The 19,436-nt window shown below is 40.1% G+C and overlaps 1 protein-coding gene across 1 annotated transcript in view; it reads left to right on the plus strand.

The window, feature by feature from the left end:
* The window catches only part of ANKRD45 (ankyrin repeat domain 45), a 51,573-nt gene extending 34,519 nt beyond the window's left edge, over positions 1–17,054 (plus strand). The window contains exons 4-6 of the mRNA XM_003258895.4: positions 2,800–2,894; positions 5,037–5,175; positions 16,407–17,054. Coding sequence (XP_003258943.2) covers positions 2,800–2,894; positions 5,037–5,175; positions 16,407–16,477 — 305 coding nt within the window. The 3' untranslated portion in view covers positions 16,478–17,054. The remainder of the gene's footprint in view (positions 1–2,799; positions 2,895–5,036; positions 5,176–16,406) is intronic.
* The last annotated feature ends 2,382 nt before the right edge of the window (positions 17,055–19,436 follow it).

Here is a 19,436-nt window from a genome sequence, read left to right on the forward strand (position 1 = left end):
TGGAGTTCCGTTATATGTTATTTGTTTCTTTTCTCTTGCTGCTTTTAGGATCTTTATCCCTGATTTTTGGGGTTTGATTAGTAAATACCTTGAGGTAGTCTTCTTTGGGCTAAAACTGCTTGGTGTTCTATAATCTTCTAGTGCTTGAATATTGATATATTTATCTAGGTTTGGGAAATTCTTTTTTTATTAATTTTATTCCTTTGAATAAATTTATTCCTTTGAATAAATTTTCTACCCTGATCTCTCTCTACCTCCTCTTTAAGGCCGGTAACTTTTAGATTTGCCCTTTTGAGGCTATTTTCTAGATCTTATAGGAGTGCTTCATTGTTTTTTATTCTTTTTTCTTTTGTCTCCTCTGACTGTATTTTCAAATAACCTGTCTTTAGGATTACTAGTTCTTTCTCCTGCTTGATCAATTCTACTGTTAAGAGACTCTCATTCATTGTTTGGTATGTCAATTGCATTTTTCAGCTCCAGAATTACTGCTTGATTCTTTTAAGTTGTTCCAAACTCTTTGTTAATTTTATCTGATAGGATTCTGAATCCTTTCTCTGTGTTATCTTGAATTTCTTTGAGTTTCCTCAAAATAGCTATTTTGAATTCTGTGTCTGAAAGGTCACATATCTCTTTCACTCTGGGATTGATCACTGGGGCCTTACTTACTTTGTTTGATGAGGTCCTGTTTTTCTGACTGACCTTCTTGCTTATGGATGTTCACTGGCATCTGGGCATTGAAGAGTTAGGTATTTATTGTAGGTATTGCAGTCTGGGCTTGTTTGTACCTGTCCTTCTTGGGAAGGCTTTCTACGTATTTGAAGGGACTTGGGTGTTGTGATCTAAGTTTTTGGTTACTCTAGCCGTATCTGCATTAGGGGGCACCCCAAGCTCAGTAACGCTGTGGCTCTTGCAGACTTGTAGAGATACTGTCTTTGTGGTCTTGGGTAAGATGTGGGAAAATGCCCTGGATTAACAGGCAGAAACTCTTTTTTTCTTTTCTTACTTTCCCCTCAACAAACAGAGTCTCTCTCTCTGTGCTGGGCTGCCTAGAACTGGGGGAGGGGTAACACAAGCACCCCTGGGGCCACCACCACTAGGACTGCCCTGGGTCAGACCTGAAGCCAGCATGGCACTGGGTCTTGCCCAAGGCCTGTGGTGACCACTGCCTGGTTATTGCTTATATTCACTCAAGGCCCAACGGTCTACAATCAGCAGTTGGCAAATACAGCCAGGCATGTGTCCTTCCATAAAGGCAATGAGTTCCCCCAGGCTCTGGGTGGGTCTGGAGATGCCATCTGGAAGTCAAGTCCTGGAGTCAAGAACCTTAGGAATCTAGCTGGTGCTCTATTCTACTGCAGCTGAGCTGGCACCGAGCCATAAGACAAAGTCCTTCCCACTTTTCCTCTCCCCTTTCTTCTAACAGAGTAGTCTCTCCCTGTGGCCACCACTGTCCAGGCCTTCAGCAAGTACCACCTGGCTACTGCTGATATTCACTCAAGGCCCAAGGACTCTACAATCAGCCTGTGGTGAATACTGCCCAGCATGGGTCTCTCCCTTCGGGGCAGTGGGCTCTCCTCTGGTCCAGGCCAGGCCCAGAAATGCTCTCCAGGAGCCAAGGCTTGGAATCAGGGTCCTTAGGATCCTGCTTGGTGTGTTACACCACTGTGGCTGAGAAGGTACCCTAGTTGCAAGACGAAGTCCCATTTACTCTTCCCTCTCCTTTGGTCAAGCAGAAGGTGTCTCTCCCCATAGTCACAACAGCTGGGGAATGTTCTGGGTCACCCCTGAAGCCAGCATAGCTCTGAGTCTCACCCAAGGTTGGTGGTGAGTACTGCCTAGGTATCACTGCTGCTTATTCAGGACCCAAGGGCTCTTTAGTCAGCAGGTGATGAATCCTGCCAGGACTGGGTACTTCTCTTCAAGGCAGCTGGTTCCCTTCTGGCCCAGGATGTGTCTAGAAATACCACCTTGGAGTTAGGGCCTGGAATGGGGTCCTCAGGGCTCTGCTTGGTGCCCTGTTCTACTGTGGCTGAGCTGGTATCCAAGTTGCAAGACAAAGTCTTATTCACTTTTGCCTCTCTTCTCCTCAAGCAGAAGAAAGGAGTCTCTCCTAGAGCTGTAAGCTGTGTTGCCTGGGATTGGCAGGGCGGTGGCAAGCACTCTCATGGCCATTCAGTCTGGTGTCTCACTAGGTGATGTGTACCCCAAGTCCACTGGCTCTGATCCCTGCACAGCACTAGGACTTGCCCAGGAATTGCAGCCCTCATGGCCTAGATGGCCTTTCAAGTTTATTTAGGACCCCATAGCACTTTAGCCTGTAGTGGTGGGGCCTGCTGGAACTCAGATTCCAACTGCTGGGATGCGTGCTTCCCCTCTGGCTAGGGCTGGTCTAAATGCTGCATCCATGGGTGCCAGCTGAATTCTGCCCCATGATGCTTTCTTCTATGATAGGGAAGCATTGAGCTGTAGTGCAAAGTCCCACAGTCACTGTGCTCTCCCTCAAGCATATAGATTCTCTGTCTGCACTGTGTGTGTGGCTATTGCCAGGGGTATGGGGGAAGTGTGGTGTAGGCAGTTCAAAACTGTCCTTCCTACCTTCTTCCTTAATATGATGTTAAAATGAGCTACTGTGATTGCTTACCTGATTTTTGGTTCTCATGTTGGTGCTTTTTTGTATGGATAGTTTTTCAATTTGGTGTTTCTGTGGGGTGGGGTGGATAGTGGAGACTTCCATTTGACTATCTTGCTCTGCCTCTTGTCTTTGTCTTGTCACGTGTGTGTTTCTGTCCATTCTTTCAGATGCAAGGCTGACTCTGAAAAAATATATTGCAAAAGTCTCTTTAGCTGTTACTGACACTGAAAAGGGATCAGGGAAACTCCTTAAGGAAGACAAGGTACTGTATTGTGATTTTTGCTTGTTCTGTAGTGTTTTGAGAATTTTGTCTTACATTTTAATTTTTGCACTGATGTTCTAAAGGCAGGTTGTGGTCCTTACTTCCTCCCTCCTCCCTCTTTCTTTCCTTCTTACCTCCTACCTTCCCTTCCTTTCTTTATAAACCTCTAATGGAGGATAGTCTGATCAAAACTAAAATAAATGGTATTAAAGAGTGACATAGAGATGTACTAAGTATCAAACCCAGCAACATGGCCGTATCTTAGAAATGTAATACTGAGAAAAAAAAATTATCAAAGACTACACAGACTTTTATAAAGCTCAAAAACAAGCAATATCAAACTATGTAATTTAGGGATGCCTACATATGGGAGTGAAACTATTTAAAAAGCCAAGCAAAGGGATATAAGCACAGATCATAGTTATCTCTTGAAGGCAGTCAGGGGGGTGGGATGGGGAGGGACAGAAGCTGCATTAATAGTGCTGATAGTGTTCTGGTTCTTCTGTTGAGTAGTAGGGTCCAAAATAATACAATGGAAATATTCATTTCATTATTTTGCTTCAAAACTGAGATATACATTATATATTTTAGTATATATGTACATGTACAAATACATTGCATATTATTTAATGTGTGAAATTTTCCAGAATGGGAAAAAAGATTCACAGCTGTAAACACAGTAATTTTAAAGCCCACTTGCCACATATCTAAGTACTAGATCGAAGCATTCCCTGTGGAATAGTTTAGTGCTTCGAATGTACATTTAAAAAATATCCTGAAGGTATCAGAAATGTGTTTTGGTTTTAAATTATTTCCTATATTTTTGTGCAGGATGCTCTGTGAATTTCCTGTGACTTATTCAGATGAAAAAGAATTAGGTATTGCTAAAAGTATAAGATATCACCAAGTCTAAGCACTTGATAAGTTATACATTGCCTTGTGTCTTGTAGAGTACTCTACAAAATCTCTTGTGAAACAAACAAAATGTAGGCAAAATTTATTAGAATAGCTTTTGGAGCTATCAGATCTGCAAAGCAAAATTTTCGTGACACAAAGAAATAGTGCTTTTTCAAACTAGTTACAGGAACATTCTTAATTTAATTTTAAAAAAATTGATTCTTTGAACTAGAAATTATGTATACATAGTAATAATTAAAAAAAATCAGAATATCTAAAGCAAACATAATAGTTTTCCCTTTTCTATTTCTATTCTTATTACCCACTCTGTGGTTTGGATAACAATTTTGTGTTATGTTTTCCCTTTCACTTATATAATCATATGTATCCATACACATAATAGGAATTTTATGAAAGATTTTGTTTTTATAAAAATGAGATGACACTTATATATATTATTCTTTAATTTTACTTTTTTTCCTTCTCAATAAGATGTTATGGATACCTCTCTAAGTCTACTTGCTTCTACATACTTCTGCATATACTACTGCTTATTATTTAACAGTATGGACAGGACATACCACAAATGTATTTATTTATCTTTATTATTACAGACCATAGTACAATAAACATCTTAAATCAGACATCAGAAATTTGCTGCATTATGTGCAATGAGATAATTTTACAATGCAAATTGGGAGATTTTCAGTACGGTGGAGCTTTTCTTGTATTTCTTGAACTTCCTCCTTCTGTGAACCATTTGAGAGGGAATAAAATATCAGCATTGTCTTTTGAGTTGCATGCAACTCATACCATCCACCCATTCTTTTCTGGTCTTTGGAAGTACTTCTTTTAGTTACAGGGCTTAACAAAAATAAAGAATTAGGGAGAAAGTGTAGAATGGTACCAGGCTTCATGACTCTTGATGGTGAGTTTTATTGTGCTCATATTCCACTAATGTTAGAGCTGCACTGTCCAATATAATAGATACTAGCCACATGTGACTATTCAAATTTGAATTATTTAAAATTAAATAAAATTTAAAATGTAGTTCCTTAGTCACCCTAGCCACATTTCTAGTGCCCAATAGCTATTTATATCTAATGGCTACTGTATTGGACAATGCAGGTACAGAATATTTCTATCATCACAGAAAGTTCAGTTGGACGTGCTGGTTTAGAGATACTGTTGAGTTTTATTTTTCAATAAATAAGTGGAGAGCAAACTCTATATTTCTGTCCCTAGAATACCATCCTCAGTGCATGCCGTGCAAAAAATGAGTGGTTGGAAACCCATACAGAAGCTTCCATTAATGAGCTTTTTGAGCAGAGACAACAACTGGAAGATATTGTGACTCCTATCTTCGCAAAAATGACTACACCACGTAAGTTTTGGATAAAAGGTGGTTTGAATGTCAGAAGGGATGAAAATTAAGTTCAATGTTGTTATTTTTGAGATATTCTGATTTTAACAATCTTCATTAAGTAGTCATTAACATTGTTACAAGCACTAATCTATGATATAGTTCCCTAGTTTCATTATTTTCAATTAGTAATAACTAATAATTGAATTCTTCCTATAGGAAATGTCTAATACTAATCTTAATATTACCATCATCAGTCATTAAATTTTATGTGATTACTGTAGCTTTGCTTTGATTTTTTTTTTTTTTTTTGGAGGCAGAGTCTTCCTCTGTTACCCAGGCTGGAGTGCAGTGGTGTGATTGTAGCTTACCACAGCCTCCAACTCCTGGGCTCAAGTGATACTCCTGCTTCCTGAGTAGCTGGGACCACAGGCAGGCATCACCATGCTTGGCCAATTTTTAAATTTTTTATGGAGATAGGGTCTTGCTATGTTTCTCAGGCTGGTCTTGAACTCCTAGCTTCATGTAATCCTCCTGCCTCAGCCTCCTGAAGTGTTTGTTGGCTTTACAGGTGTGAGCCACCACACTGGGCCTGTTGTTGATTTTGATTCACATCTAGGAGGCATCTCCTCCTGGGAGATAGGGTGGCAACATTTTATTTTATTTATTTTTATTTTTATTTTTTTCCTTCAACATTTATTTTAAGTTCCAGGGTACATGTGCAGGATGTGCTGATTTGTTACATAGGTAAACGTGTGCCATGGTGGTTTGCTGCTCAGATCAACCCATCACCTTGGTATCAAGCCCAGCATCCATTAGCTATTCTTCCTGACGCTGTCCTCCCCCGACCCCTACAGTGTATGTTGTTCCCCTCCATGTGTCCATGTGTTCTCATCATTCAGCTCTCACTTACAAGTGAGAACATACGGTGTTTGGTTTTCTGTTCCTGCGTTAGTTTGCTGAGGATAATGGCTTCCAGCTCCATCCATGTCTTTTAAATGGACATGGTCTCGTTCCTTTTTATGGCTGCATAGTATTCCATGGTATATATGTTCCACATTTTCTTTACCCAGTCTATCATTGATAGGCATTTGGGTTGATTCCATGTTTTTGCTATTGTGAATAGTGCTGCAATGAACATACACATGCATGTATCTTTATAACAGAATGATTTATATTCCTTTGGGTATATACCCAGTAATGGGATTGCTGGGTCAAATGGTATTTCTGTCTCTAGATCTTTGAGGAATTGCCATACTGTCTTCCACAATGGTGAAATTAATTTACAGTCTCACCAACAGTGTATAAGTATTCCTTTTTATCCACAACCTTGCCAGCATCTGTTGTTTCTGGACTTTTTAATAATTGCCATTCTGACTGGCATGAGATGGTGTGTCATTGTGTTTTCGATTCTCATTTCTCTAATGATCAGTGATGTTGAGCTTCTTTTCATGTTTATTTACTGACTACATGAATGTGTTTTTTTTTTTTTTGAGGCAGAGTCTCACTCTTGTCACTCAGGCTGGAATGCAATGCTCACTGTAACCCCCGCCTCCTGGGTTCAAGCGATTCTCTTGCCTTAGCCTCCTGAGTAGCTGGGATTACATGTGTGCCACCATGCCCAGCTAATTTTTATATTTTTTTGTAGAGACAGGGTTTCACCATGTTGGCCAGGCTGGTCTTGAACTCCTGACCTCAGGTGGTCTGCCCACCTCAGTCTCCCCAAGTGCTGAGATTACAGGCATGAGTCACCATGCCCAGCCTTTTTTTTTTTTTTTTGAATGTCTTCTTTTGAGAAGTGTCTGTTCATGTCTTTTCCAACTTTTTAATGGGGTTGTTTGTTTTTTGCTTGTACATTTGTCTAAGTTCCTTGTAGACTCGATATTAGACCTTTGTCAGATGAATAGATTGCAAAAATTTTCTGTAGGTTGTCTGTTCACTCTGATGATAGTTTCTTTTGCTGTGCAGAAGCTCTTTAGTTTAATTAGATCCTATTTGTCAATTTTTCCTTTTGTTGTAATTGCTTTTGGTGTTTTACTCATGAAATCCTTGCCTGCGCCTATGTCCTGAATGGTATTGCCTTGATTTTCTTCTAGGGTTTTTATAGTTTTGGGTTTTACATTTAAGTCTTTAATCTATCTTGAGTTAATTTTTGTATAAGGTGTAAGGAAGGGGTCCAGTTTCAATTTTCTGCATATGGCTAACCAGTTTTCCCAACCCCATTTATTAAATAGGGAATCCTTTCTCCATTGCTTGTTTTTGTCAGGTTTGTTGGAGATCAGATGGTTGTAATGTGTGGTCTGATTTCTGAGTTCTCTATTCTTTTCCATTGGTCTATGTGTCTGTTTTTGTACCAATACCATGCTGTTTTGGTTACTGTAGCCTTGTAGTATAGTTCAAAGTTGGGTGGCATGATGCCTCCAGCTTTGTTCTTTTTGCTTAGGATTGTCTTGGCTATTCAGGCTCTTTTTTTGTTCCATATGAATTTTAAAATAGTTTATTCTAATTCTGTGAAGAATGTCAATGACAGTTTAATGGGAATAGCATTGAATTTATAAATTACTTTGGGCAGTATGGCCATTTCATAATATTAGTTCTTGCTATCCATGAGCATGGAATGTTTTTCCATTTGTTTGTGTCCTTTCTGATTTCCTTGAGCAGTGGTTTGTAGTTCTCTTTCCAGAGGTTGTTCACTTCCCTTGACTGCTGTATTTTTATATATTTTATTCTTTTTGTAGCAATTGTGAAGTGGATTTCATTCATGATTTGGCTCTTTGCTTGCCTGTTGTTGGTATATAAAAATGCTAGCTATTTTTGCACATTGAGTTTGTATCCTGATAATTTGCTGAAGTTGCTTATCAGTTTAAGAAGCTTTTGGGCTGAGATAATAGGATTTCCTAGATAAAGGATCATGTCATCTGCAAACAAAGATAATTTAACTTCCTCTCTCCCTATTTGAATATACTTTGTTTTTCTTGCCTGATTTCCCTAGCCAGAACTTCCAATACTATGTTGAATAGGCATGGTGGGAGAGGGCATCATTGTCTTGTGCTGGTTTTCAAGGGGAATGCTTCCACTTTTTGTCCATTCAGTATGATATTGGCTGTGGGTTTTTCATGTAGGGCTCTGATTATTTTGAGGTATGTTCCTTCAATACTTAGTTTATTGAGAATTTTTAACCTGAAGAGATGTTGAATTTTATTGAAGGCCTTTTCTTTCTCTATCGAGATAATCATGTGGTTTTTGTCTTTAGTTCTGCTTATGTGATGAATTACATTTATAGATTTCTAGATGCTGAACCAACCTTGCATCCTGGAGATGAAGCCAACTTGATCATGGTGAATAAACTTTTTGATGTGCTGCTGTATTTGATTTGCCAGTATTTTATTGAGGATTTTTGCATCAATGTTCATCAGGGATATTGGCCTAAAGTTTTCTTTTTCTGTTGTATCTCTGCCAGTTTTGGGTATCAGGATGATGCTGGCCTCGTACAATGAGTTAGAAAGGAGTCCTTCCTTTTCAATTTTTTGGAATAGTTTCAGTAGAGATGGTACCAGCTCTTCTTTATACCTCTGGTGGAATTCACCTGTAAATCCATCTGGTCCTGGGCTTCTTTTTGGTTGGTAGGTTGTTTATTACTGCCTCAATTTCAGAACTCATTATTGGTCTATTCAGGGATTCAATTTCTTCCTGGTTCAGTCTTGGGAGGGTGTATGTGTCCAGGAATTTATTCATTTCTTCCAGATTTTCTACTTTATGTTCATAGAATTGTTTATAGTTTGTCTGATGGTTGTTTTGATGTGGAATCAGTGGTGATATCATCTTTATCATTTCTTATTGTGTCTATTTGATTCTTCTGCTTTTCTTCTTTATTAATTTGGCTAGTGATCTATCTATTTTATTAATTTTTTTTCCAAAAAACCAGCTCCTGGATTCATTGATTTTTTTGAAGGGCTTTTCTGTGTCTCTGTCTCCTTCAATTCTGCTCCGATTTTGATTATTTCTTGTCTTCTGCTAACTTTGGGGTTTGTTTGCTCTTGGTTCTCTAGTTCTTTCAGTTGTGGTGTTGTTAATTTGAGATCTTTCCAGCTTTTTGATGTGGGCATTTAGTGCTGTGAATCTCCCTCTTAACTCTGTTTTAGCTGTATCCCAGAGATTCTGGTACATTGTCTCTTTGTTCTCATTAGTTTCAAAGAACTTCTTGATTTCTGCCTTAATTTCAGTATTTACCCAGGAGTCATTCAGGAGCAGGTTGTTCAATTTCCATGCAGTTGTGTGGTTTTGAGTGAATTTCTCAGCATCGAGTTCTAATTTGATTGCACTGTGGTCTGAGAGACAGTTTGTTATGATTTCAGTTCTTTTGCATTTGCTGAGTGTTTTACTTCTGCATATGTGATCAATTTTTGATTAAGTGCCATGTGGTGATGAGAAGAACGTATATTCTGTTGTTTTTGGGTGAAGAGTTTTGTAGATATCTATCAAGTGTGCTTGATCCAAAGCTGAGTTCAGATCCTGAATATCTTTGTAATTTTCTGTCTGGATGGCCTTTTCTAATATTGTCAGTGGGGTGTTAAAGTCTCCCATTATTATTGTGTATGAGTCTAAGTCTCTTTGTAGGTTTCTAAGAACTTGCTTTATGAATCTGGGTGCTCCTGCATTGTGTGCATATATATTTAGGATAGTTAGCCTTCTTGTTGAATTGAACCCTTTATTGTTATGTAATGCCCTTCTTTGCTTCTTTGTCTTTTTTTTTTTTTTTTTTTTTTTTTTTTGAGATGGAGTCTTGCTTTGTCACCCAGGCTGGAGTACAATGGTGCAATCTCGGCTTACTGCAAACTTCACCTCCTGGGTTCAAACGATTTTCCTGCCTCTCCCTCCCGAGTGGCTGGGATTACAGGTGCCCACTTCCACACCTGGCTAATTTTTGTATTTTTAGTAGAGACTGGGTTTCCCTATGTTGGTCAGGCTGGTCTAGAACTCCTGACCTCAGGTGATCCACCCATGTTGGCCTCTCAAAGTACTGGGATTACAGGCATGAGCCACTGTGCCCAGCTTCTTCTTTGTCCTTTTTGACCTTTGTTGGTTTAAAGTCTGTTTTGTCAGAAACTAGGACTGTGATCCCTGCTTTTTTCCCTATGTGTGTCTTTGCACATGAGATGGGTCTCTTGAAGACAGCGTACTGATGGGTCTTGGATCTTTATCCAGCTTGCCATTCTGTGTCTCTTAATTGGGGCATTTAGCCCATTTACATTTAAGGTTAATATTGTTATGTGTGAATTTGATCCTGTCATCATGATGCTAGCTGGTTATTTTTGCAGACTTGTTTATGTGGTTGCTTCAAAGTGTCACTGGTCTGTGTACTTCAATTTGTTTTTGTAGTGGCTGGTAATGGGTTTTCCTTTCCATATTTAGCGCTTCTTTCAGGAGCTCCTGCAAGGCAGGGCTGGTGGTGACAAATTCCCTCAGTGTTTGCTTGTCTGAAAAGGATCTTATTTCTCCTTTGCTTATGAAGCTTAGTTTGGCTGGATATGAAATTCTGGGTTGGAAATTCTTTTCTTTAAGAATGTGGAATATTGGCCCCCAATCTCTTCTGGTTTTAGGGTTTCCACTCAGAGGTCCACTGTTAGTCTGATGGGTTTCCCATTGTAGGTGACCTGGCCTTTCAGTCTGGCTGCCTTTAACATTTTTTCTTTCATTTTGACCTTGGAGAATCTGATGATTATGTGTCTTGAGGTTGATCTTCTCATGGAGTATCTTACTGAGGTTCTCTGGATTTCCTGAATTTGAATGTTGGCCTGTCTTGCTAGGTTGGGGAAATTCTCCTGGATAATATCCTGAAGTATGTTTTCCAACTTGGTTTTATTCTCCCTGTCTTTTTCAGGTACCCCAATCAGTCATAGGTTTGGTCTTTTTACATAGTCCCATATTTCTCAGAGGTTTTGTTCATTCCTTTTCATTCTTTTTTTCTGTATTCTTGTCTTCCTATTTCAAAAGATAGTCTTCAAGCTCTGACATTTTTTCCTCCTCTTCATCTGTTCTTCTATTGATACTTGTGTTTGCATTGTGAATTTCTTGCATCATGGTTTTCAGCTCCATCAGATCAGTTATGCTCCCCTCTAAACTGGCTATTCTGGTTTTCAGCTCCTGTATTGTTTTATCATGATTCTTAACTTCTTTGCATTGGGTTATAATGTGTTCCTTTAGCTCAGTGAAGTTCATTATTACCCACCTTCTAAAGCCTACTTCTGTCATTTCAGCCATCTTGGCCTCAGTCCAGTTCTGTGCCCTTGCTGGAGAGGTGTTGCAGTCACTTGTAGAAGAAGAGGCACTCTGGCTTTTTGAGTTTTCAGCATTTTTGCATTGATTCTTTCTTATCTTTGTGGGCTTATCTACCTTTGAGTTTTGAGGTTGCTGACCTTTGAATGGAGTTTTTTTGAGGCCTTTTTTGTTGATGCTGCTGCTGCTGCTGCTTTCTGTTTGTGTGTTTTTCTTTCAAAAGTCAGGCCATTTTTCTGTAGGGCTGCTGCAGTTTGCTGGGGGATGGCTCCAGAAAACTGGAAGTTGCCTTGGTTTTTCCTCTACCTGGAGGTATCAGCAAGTAAAGCCTGTGAAACAGCAAAGACAACAGCCTGCTCTTTTCTCTGGGAGCTTTGTCCCAGTGGGGTATTGACCTGTTGCCAGCCTGGACACTCCTGTAGGAGGTATCTGAAGACCTGTGTTGGGAGGTCTCACTCAGTCAGGAGGGATGGGATAAGGGACCTGCTTAAAGAAGCAGTCTGGCTGCTTTTTGGTAGAGCAGGTGTACTGTGTTGGGGATAGCCCTTCCTCATCCAGACTGCCTGGACTCTCCAGAGCCAGCAGGCTGGAAAGGCTTTTGACTGAACCACAGAGACATCGGTCATCCCTCCCCACAGTGGCTCCATCTTAAAAGAGATCAGAGTTATGTCTGTATAACCCTGGCTGGAGTTGCTGTAATTCCTTCAGGGAGGGCCCACGAGGGCCCACCCAGTGAAGGGGGATGCATTGGGGTCCCATTTAAAGAAGCCATCTGGCCACAATCTGGCACAGCAGCTGTGCTGCATTGTGCAGGACTCCTCCTCATCAGGACTTCTTGAACTCCCCAGAGCTGGAAGGCTAGAAGGGCTGAGTTGAACAAACCACAGAAATGGATGGCACCTGCCTCTACCCCCTGGGAACTCATCCATCTCAGGCAGTCTCCAGCCTGTTGCGCTGTCTGGCAGGAATTCCAAGGTGGTGGGTCTTAACTTGTGAAGTGCCGTGGAAGCGGGGCCCACAAAATGACACTGCTTGGCTCTCTGGATTCAGCCCTATTCCTAGGGGAGCATACAAATGGATCTCCTGCCTTGCTGGGATTCCTGGGGCCAGAGTATGTAAAACTCCTGGGTCTCTGTGTGAGCCTGAGCATCTGCTTTGCCAAGACTCCACACAAGTCTGTGTATCAGACCCAAGGCTCTGGTAGCATGGGCTCATGAGGGGATCTTGTGATTGGTGGGTTGCAAAGATCTGTGTGAGAAGTGTGGTTTCTCACTTTACTTACTCCTCCAGCAGATAAGCCACACGTACATTGTGAGTGGTCGCACAATCACTCACTGCTTCCCTTGGCTGGGGGTGGGGGTTCCTTTGGCTCTGTGCCGCTCTTGGGTGGGCCATTGCCCCACTCTACTTTTCTTCATTCTTTCTGGGTCAAGCCATTTGTCCAGTCAGTCTCAATGGAAGAACCTGGATATTTCATTTGAAGGTGCTGAATTCACTCGCTGTTTTTATTTTCCATGAGAGCTGTGGACTGCAGCTTTTTCTAATCGGCCATCTCAGTTCCTCTTGGCAGCATTTTAAAAAGCAGTTTAAGTATTATAATTCTATATTTGGGGAAAAACCTACTGTGGGAATACTATCCTAAGAATCAGGAAGGTGAACATATCAGAATCTTGGTGGCAGGCACACCCCTAACATTTTTTAAAAATAATAGCTTTATTGAGATATAATTCTCACACCTTAAAATTAATCATTTTAAAGAGTACAATTCAGTGGTTTTCAGTATATTCACAAAGTTGTGTAATTATCACCCTTATCTAACTTTCGAGTTTTACCTCTCTGAAAAGAAACCCTATAGCTATTAGCAGTCACTTCCTATTCTTCCCTCCCTCAAGCCCTGGCAGCCACTAATCTACTTTCTGTCTCTATGGATTTACCTTCTCTGAACATTTTTTTTTTAACTTTTTTTTTCTGGGGGCAGGGCAGGTTGGGTTAGGATGGCTGCCCTCTGGACCTGCCCCTGAACATTTTATAAATGAAATAATATAGTATGTGTGGCCTTTCATGGTGGCCTCTCTCACTTGGCATAATATTTTTAAGGTTCATCCATGTGGTAACATGTATCAGTACTTCATTCTGCTTTATGGCTAAATAATATTCCATTTTGTGGGTACAAATTTATTCTTTTTTTTTTTTTTTTTGAGATGGAGTCTCGCTCTGTTGCCCAGGCTGGAGTGTGGTGGCGCAATCTCGGCTTACTGCAAGCCCTGCCTCCTGGGTTCATGCCATTCTCCTGGCTCAGCCTCCTGAGTAGCTGGGATTACAGGCGCCTGCCACCATGCTCGGCTAATTTTTTGTATTTTTAGTAGAGACGGGGTTTCACCGTGTTAGCCAGGATGGTCTTGATCTCTTGACCTCGTGATCCACCTGCCTCGGCCTCCCAAAGTGCTGGGATTACAGGTATGAGCCATTGTGCCCGGCCCAAATTTAATCTATTTATCAATTGATGGACATTTGGGTTTCCACTCTTTTGACTATAGATAATGCTACAATGAACTGTATGAAAATTTTTATGTGGTCACATGTTTTCCTTTTTCTTTGGTATATTGCTGAGTTATAAACTGATTTCCATTTTATATTCCAACCAGCAGTACATGAAGATTCAAATTTATCCACATCTTTGTCAGTATTTGTCATTGTCTTTTTTGAAAAAATTAGCCATCCTAGTGGGTATGAAGTGGTATCTTAATGTATTCTGATTTGCATTTCCCAAATTACTAACAATTTTAAGCATCTTTTCATGCTTACTGGCCATTTCTATATTTTCTCTGGAGAAGTATCTATGTGAATTACTTGCCCATTTTTATTTTTTTCTTTTCCTTGTCATTAAAGGGAAGAAACTTTTCCTTCCTTCCTTCCTTCTTTCCTTCTTTCCTTCCTCCCTCTCTCTTTCTTTTCTTTCTTTCTTTTTAAGATAGGCTGTCACTCTGTTGCCCAGGCTGCAGTGCAGTGGCACAGTTACAGCTCACTGCAGCCTCAACCTCCCTGGGCCCAAGCGATCCTCCCACCTCAGCCTCTGAAGTAGCTGGGAGTACATGGGTATGCCACCACACCTGGCTAATTTTTCTACATTTTGTAGAGACAGGGTTTTGCCATATTGCCCAGGCTGTTCTCAAACTCCTGGGCTCAAGTGATCTACTCGCCTCGGCCTCCCAAAGTGCTGGAATTACAGGTGTGAGCCACCACACCTGCCCTTGCCACCTGTAGATTGGATTGTCTTTTTATTTTTTAGTTATATGAGTTCTTTATGTATTCTGGATACAAGTCTCTCATCAGAAATATGATTCTATTTCCTCCCATTCTCTGGATTGTCTTGTCATTTTCTTAATTATGTTTTGGAACACAAAAAACTGTATTTGGATTGAGTTCAATTTATCTGTTTTTCCTTTGTTGCTTCTGCTTTCTGTGTCATACCTAAGAAACCATTGCCAATCCAAGGTCACCAAGATTTAATTCTATGTTTTCTTCTAAGAGTTTTGTAGTTTTAGCACTAATGTTTGGTTCTGTGATATGTTTTGAGATATATATTTTTATAGTGTGTGTGTATGTGTGTGTGTGTGTGTGTGTGTGTGTGTATATATATATATATATGTATTGGGCCATAGGGGTCCAATTTAATTCTTCTGCATGTGGATAATCAGTACCTAAGATTTTTATGTTTATCAAAAAGGAGTTGTGGATTTTTAAAGGTTAAGACACTTAACCTAGTCCAGATATTACAGTATGACAGAATGTTTCTTGTCATCTAGAACTAATATGAATCATATGATCTGTTGAGCACACACATAGCACTCTCCTAGGAGCCTACCACTTAGTTTGTGAGTAGAACATACCTGAAAAGATAATCTAAGTGCTCCATATGATCAGAGAAGCCTAAGTATAAAGATAAAGCATCATGAAGAAAGGAGAGTTTCCTGAGAGGATGGGTAGCCAGCGTGAAAGCACAATATTATGATCAAAAGTGGAAATGTGGGAAATAAGGAAGTGGCCAGTACCCATGTGGCTGATTGTAGTTGAATCTGTGTCAAGGTACAGTAGAAATGTAGAAAATAGAGTTATTGCAAAGTTAACATGTGATCATTTTATTAAAACTACTAAATTGTAAACGTAGAAGTTTCGGCTTTATTTTTTGGGCAGTGGGATGCCATTTAAAGGCTTTGGAGTGAGAGAGAAGAGAGATTAAGTAGGGGAGGATAATCTGGCCTTGTTTGCAAAATGGATTGGAGGGAGAGGAGACTAGAGAAAGTGAGTATAGTTTAGGAGTGAGATAATTAAGACCTGAATTATTTTTTAGTTTTTAAGATTTTGTGATTGCTTAATTTGTTTTTCAATTACAATTATTTTCTTTAGAGACAGGGTCTTGCTATGTTACCCAGGCTGAACTTGAATTCCTGGGTTCAAACAGTCCTCCTGCCTCAGCCTCCTAAGTAGCTGGGACTATTGGATATACAGTTATTCCCACCTCTTCACCAGTACCATTAACCTGGCCCAACAATCCCCCCTCCTTCCCTTCTCACCTGTGAAGATTTGCCTCTGTCCCCCAACCCACTATATCACATGTTCTCTAAGCACCTTCATATCACAGAATGTTAGATCTGGATGAAACCTCTGAAATGAACCCTGACTTTGCAGTGAAGAAAGTGAAGACAAGAGAGGTTTAGCGGTTTATTCAAAGTTATTCTCATCAATGGCAGAACTAGGGACAATAATACTGATTATATGAGAAATGTGACCTCACAGCTTTAAATATAATGAACAGGAGAGACTATCTGAATGACATACCAACAACACTAGAATTAGTAGCTGGTTCAGCCTGGGACAATCTAATTTATTCCATGCTTATTGTCTTAAAAACTGGCTTCATTTTGTTTCATATTGCAAACTAATTAAATGTAACTTTAAAATCTGTTTTCTCTCAGGTCAAGTGAAAAGTGCCAAATCTATAACAAGCCATGACCAGAAGAGAAGTCAAGATGATACCTCCCACTGAACATATGCTCTGTAAAAGGCCACATTTTCTTCTAGTATCTGAAAGGCAAACCTATTCGTGCCATTTGAAATTGAGAAAACAGATGTGGGTTTCTTTAAATACAACATTACATCACCCTTGTTTTGTTTGGCCTGTTCAGCATGCTTATGTCTGGACTCTGGCCTCGCCTCTGCTCCTCCAAGCACAGCCCCATGTGAGTTTCACGTGCTCCTTCAGGAAAGCACTTGGGTATAAATCATTCATGAAGACCATGTGGAGGCTTTAAGAACTACTCAAAGAATCTAATAATTTTCTGTGTAATTGAGGCATTCCATATAAAAGGACATATTTGGCTATTTCCAGAGAAAAAAATTTGTTCTCCCTGTCTAAAAAGGAAATCTTATGGAATGACACTTGGAACAAGGAAATATTAAGACTGGCTTGGATTAGGAGCCTCTGGGTACAACTATCACTTTTTATGTCCAAAATTAAAATTCACCGGTGAGGTGGGGTATACCTCTGAGTAAAAACCCTCTTTATCTTTGACCTCCTTCTATCTATAAATTAATAAACACAAATCTGTATAGTTTTATATTTAGAAGAGTTCTCCTATTCTATAAGGCTGGCAATACAGATATTGTAACTGGACTGAAGGCCATTTCCCCTCCCATTCTGTTTTATATTTCCTAGGTTTTAAGTACGATAGTTGGTTTCATATTGGTGGTTTGGAAAGCTTTTTTTCTAGCTTATTTAATCAGGCGCCTCAACCTTCTCTTACATTGTGACTTTATGGAAAAGTTTTACAGAAAAGAAAATGGTTTTTGAAAAGCACGTATTGTTTGTTCTTATGACTTTCTCTTCTTTGTCCTGTTCTGAAAGCTAGTTTTCCCTTATGGGGAGAAGGAAAAGGAATGGGTAATTCAGTAATACTTTGTCAGTTGACATTTATTTAACCATGGTTTTGAGATAACCCTATTTTAAATGTCTCCCAAAGTTTTAAGTTTTTTATCCTTTTAATGTATGAACAATTCAGTTTCAGTTTTTTAAAGCAAAAGAACACTGCAATAACTTTCACCCACCTTTTTGGCCGACCCAGTGGGAGTTTATGGAGCAGTACAAAGAAGACCTGTGTTTGCTCCTTTTTCTTTTTTTCCTTCCTTCTCCCTTTTCCCTTCCCTTCCCCTTCTCCTTCCTTTCTCTTCCATTTCCTTCCCTTCCCTTCCTCTCCCTTCCCCTCCCTTCCTCTCCCTTCCCCTCCCTTCCTCTCCCTTCCCCTCCCTTTCTCTCCCTTCCTCTCCCCTCCCCTCCCCCTCCTCTTCTCTTTCCTCCTCCTCTTCCCTCTCCTCCTCCTTCTTCTTCCTCTCTTATCTCTCTGTCTCCACTCCCCCCAACCCAACCCCTTCTTGGCAGGGTCTCCCTCTCCTGCCCAGGCTGGAATGCAGTGGAGTTATCATGATCATAGCTCACTGTAACCTGTAACTCTGTACTCAAGTGATCCTCCCACCATGCTTGGGTAATTAAAAAATAAACATTTGCAGGCTGGGTGCTGGCTCACACCTGTAATCCAAGCACTTTGGGAGGCCGAGGCAGGTAGATCACCTGAGGTCAGCGGTTTGAGACAAGCCTGGCCAACATGGTGAAACCCTGTCTTTACTAAAAATACAAAAATTTAGCTGTATATGGTGGCATGTGCCTGTAATCCCAGTGACTTGGGAGGCTGAGGCAGGAGAATCACCTGAGCCCGGGAGGTGGAGGTTGCAGTGAGCCGAGATTGCACCACTGCATTCCAGCCTGGATGACAGAGCGAGACTCCATCTCAAAAAAATAATAATAAAAACAAATAAACATTTGCAGAGATAGAGTCTTGCTACGTTTCCCAGGCTGGTCTTTGAGTTCCTGGCCTCAAGCATTCCTCCTGACTTGGCCTCCCAAAGTCCTGGGATTACAGCTGTGAACCACTATGCCTAGCGCATTTTCTTAATACAGTATATTGTGCGAAGACCAGTGTCCTTAAGGACTGCAATAATTTAGGAAAAGTCCAGGTGCCATTTTTGTCCTTTCTACTCTAACTCTACATTTTCTGAGCTTGGATTTTGAATACAACATTACTTTCCAGGAGTGTGTTCCAGATTGGGGAGGGATTCCTGGATTCTTACTTCAAAGATTTCTAAATTAGACCAAGGCATTTCTGGAGACCCCTTAGTATAAAATAAACCTATTTTTCCTCTTTATTAATCTTTCAATCCTTATCCTCAAACTTTTTATAGCTTTTGATACATTCGCTGATGCTATTTTTAAACTCCTTGTGTTGGCACTTTTATGCCAATTATGATTCCTCTACTCTCTTAAAACTGCTTTTCTAACTCCTTCACCAGTTCCTCTTCTTCCTCTTGCCCCCAGTTGTGGGAATTTCTCAAAATTCAATCCTAACCTTTGGTAAAGCAATCTGTAATTCTCTATTCCATGACCTTCCCTGTCACCAGTATTATGAAGAATGAGTCTTTCCCTGTTTAGGGCACCCATAATGCTAATAGCCTCATACTGTATTCTACTTAATTGTTCACAGGTTTGTCTTTCTGTGTGAATTGTAAGCTTTTTGAGGGTAGGGATTTTGTTTTGTTCTTTTTTTATACCTAAAGAGTCCATAAAATAGTAAGTTAGTAAATAACTGAATGAATTATCTTTTAATAATACCTTATACATAGAACTCATTACCTCTTCATTAATTTATAGAGCTTGTGCACCTTTATAAAAATGACTCCCAACACTTATCTCCATATCTTGCCCCATTTTAACTCCTACTCCTCTAGCAGATAAGCCACACATATATCCAACATTGTAACTCTACGCCTAATTTCTCCTCTGACCTTCTATTTTCTAAGCCTTCACCTTGAATGTCACTTTACTTTCTGGCATGTGAACCAAGTGATTACCAACAGATTCCTGGATCTCATGTCAAAGATTCCTTTGATGTGAGAAT

This window comes from Nomascus leucogenys, chromosome 12, assembly GCF_006542625.1.
Source record: "Nomascus leucogenys isolate Asia chromosome 12, Asia_NLE_v1, whole genome shotgun sequence".
Classification (NCBI taxonomy): domain Eukaryota; kingdom Metazoa; phylum Chordata; class Mammalia; order Primates; family Hylobatidae; genus Nomascus; species Nomascus leucogenys.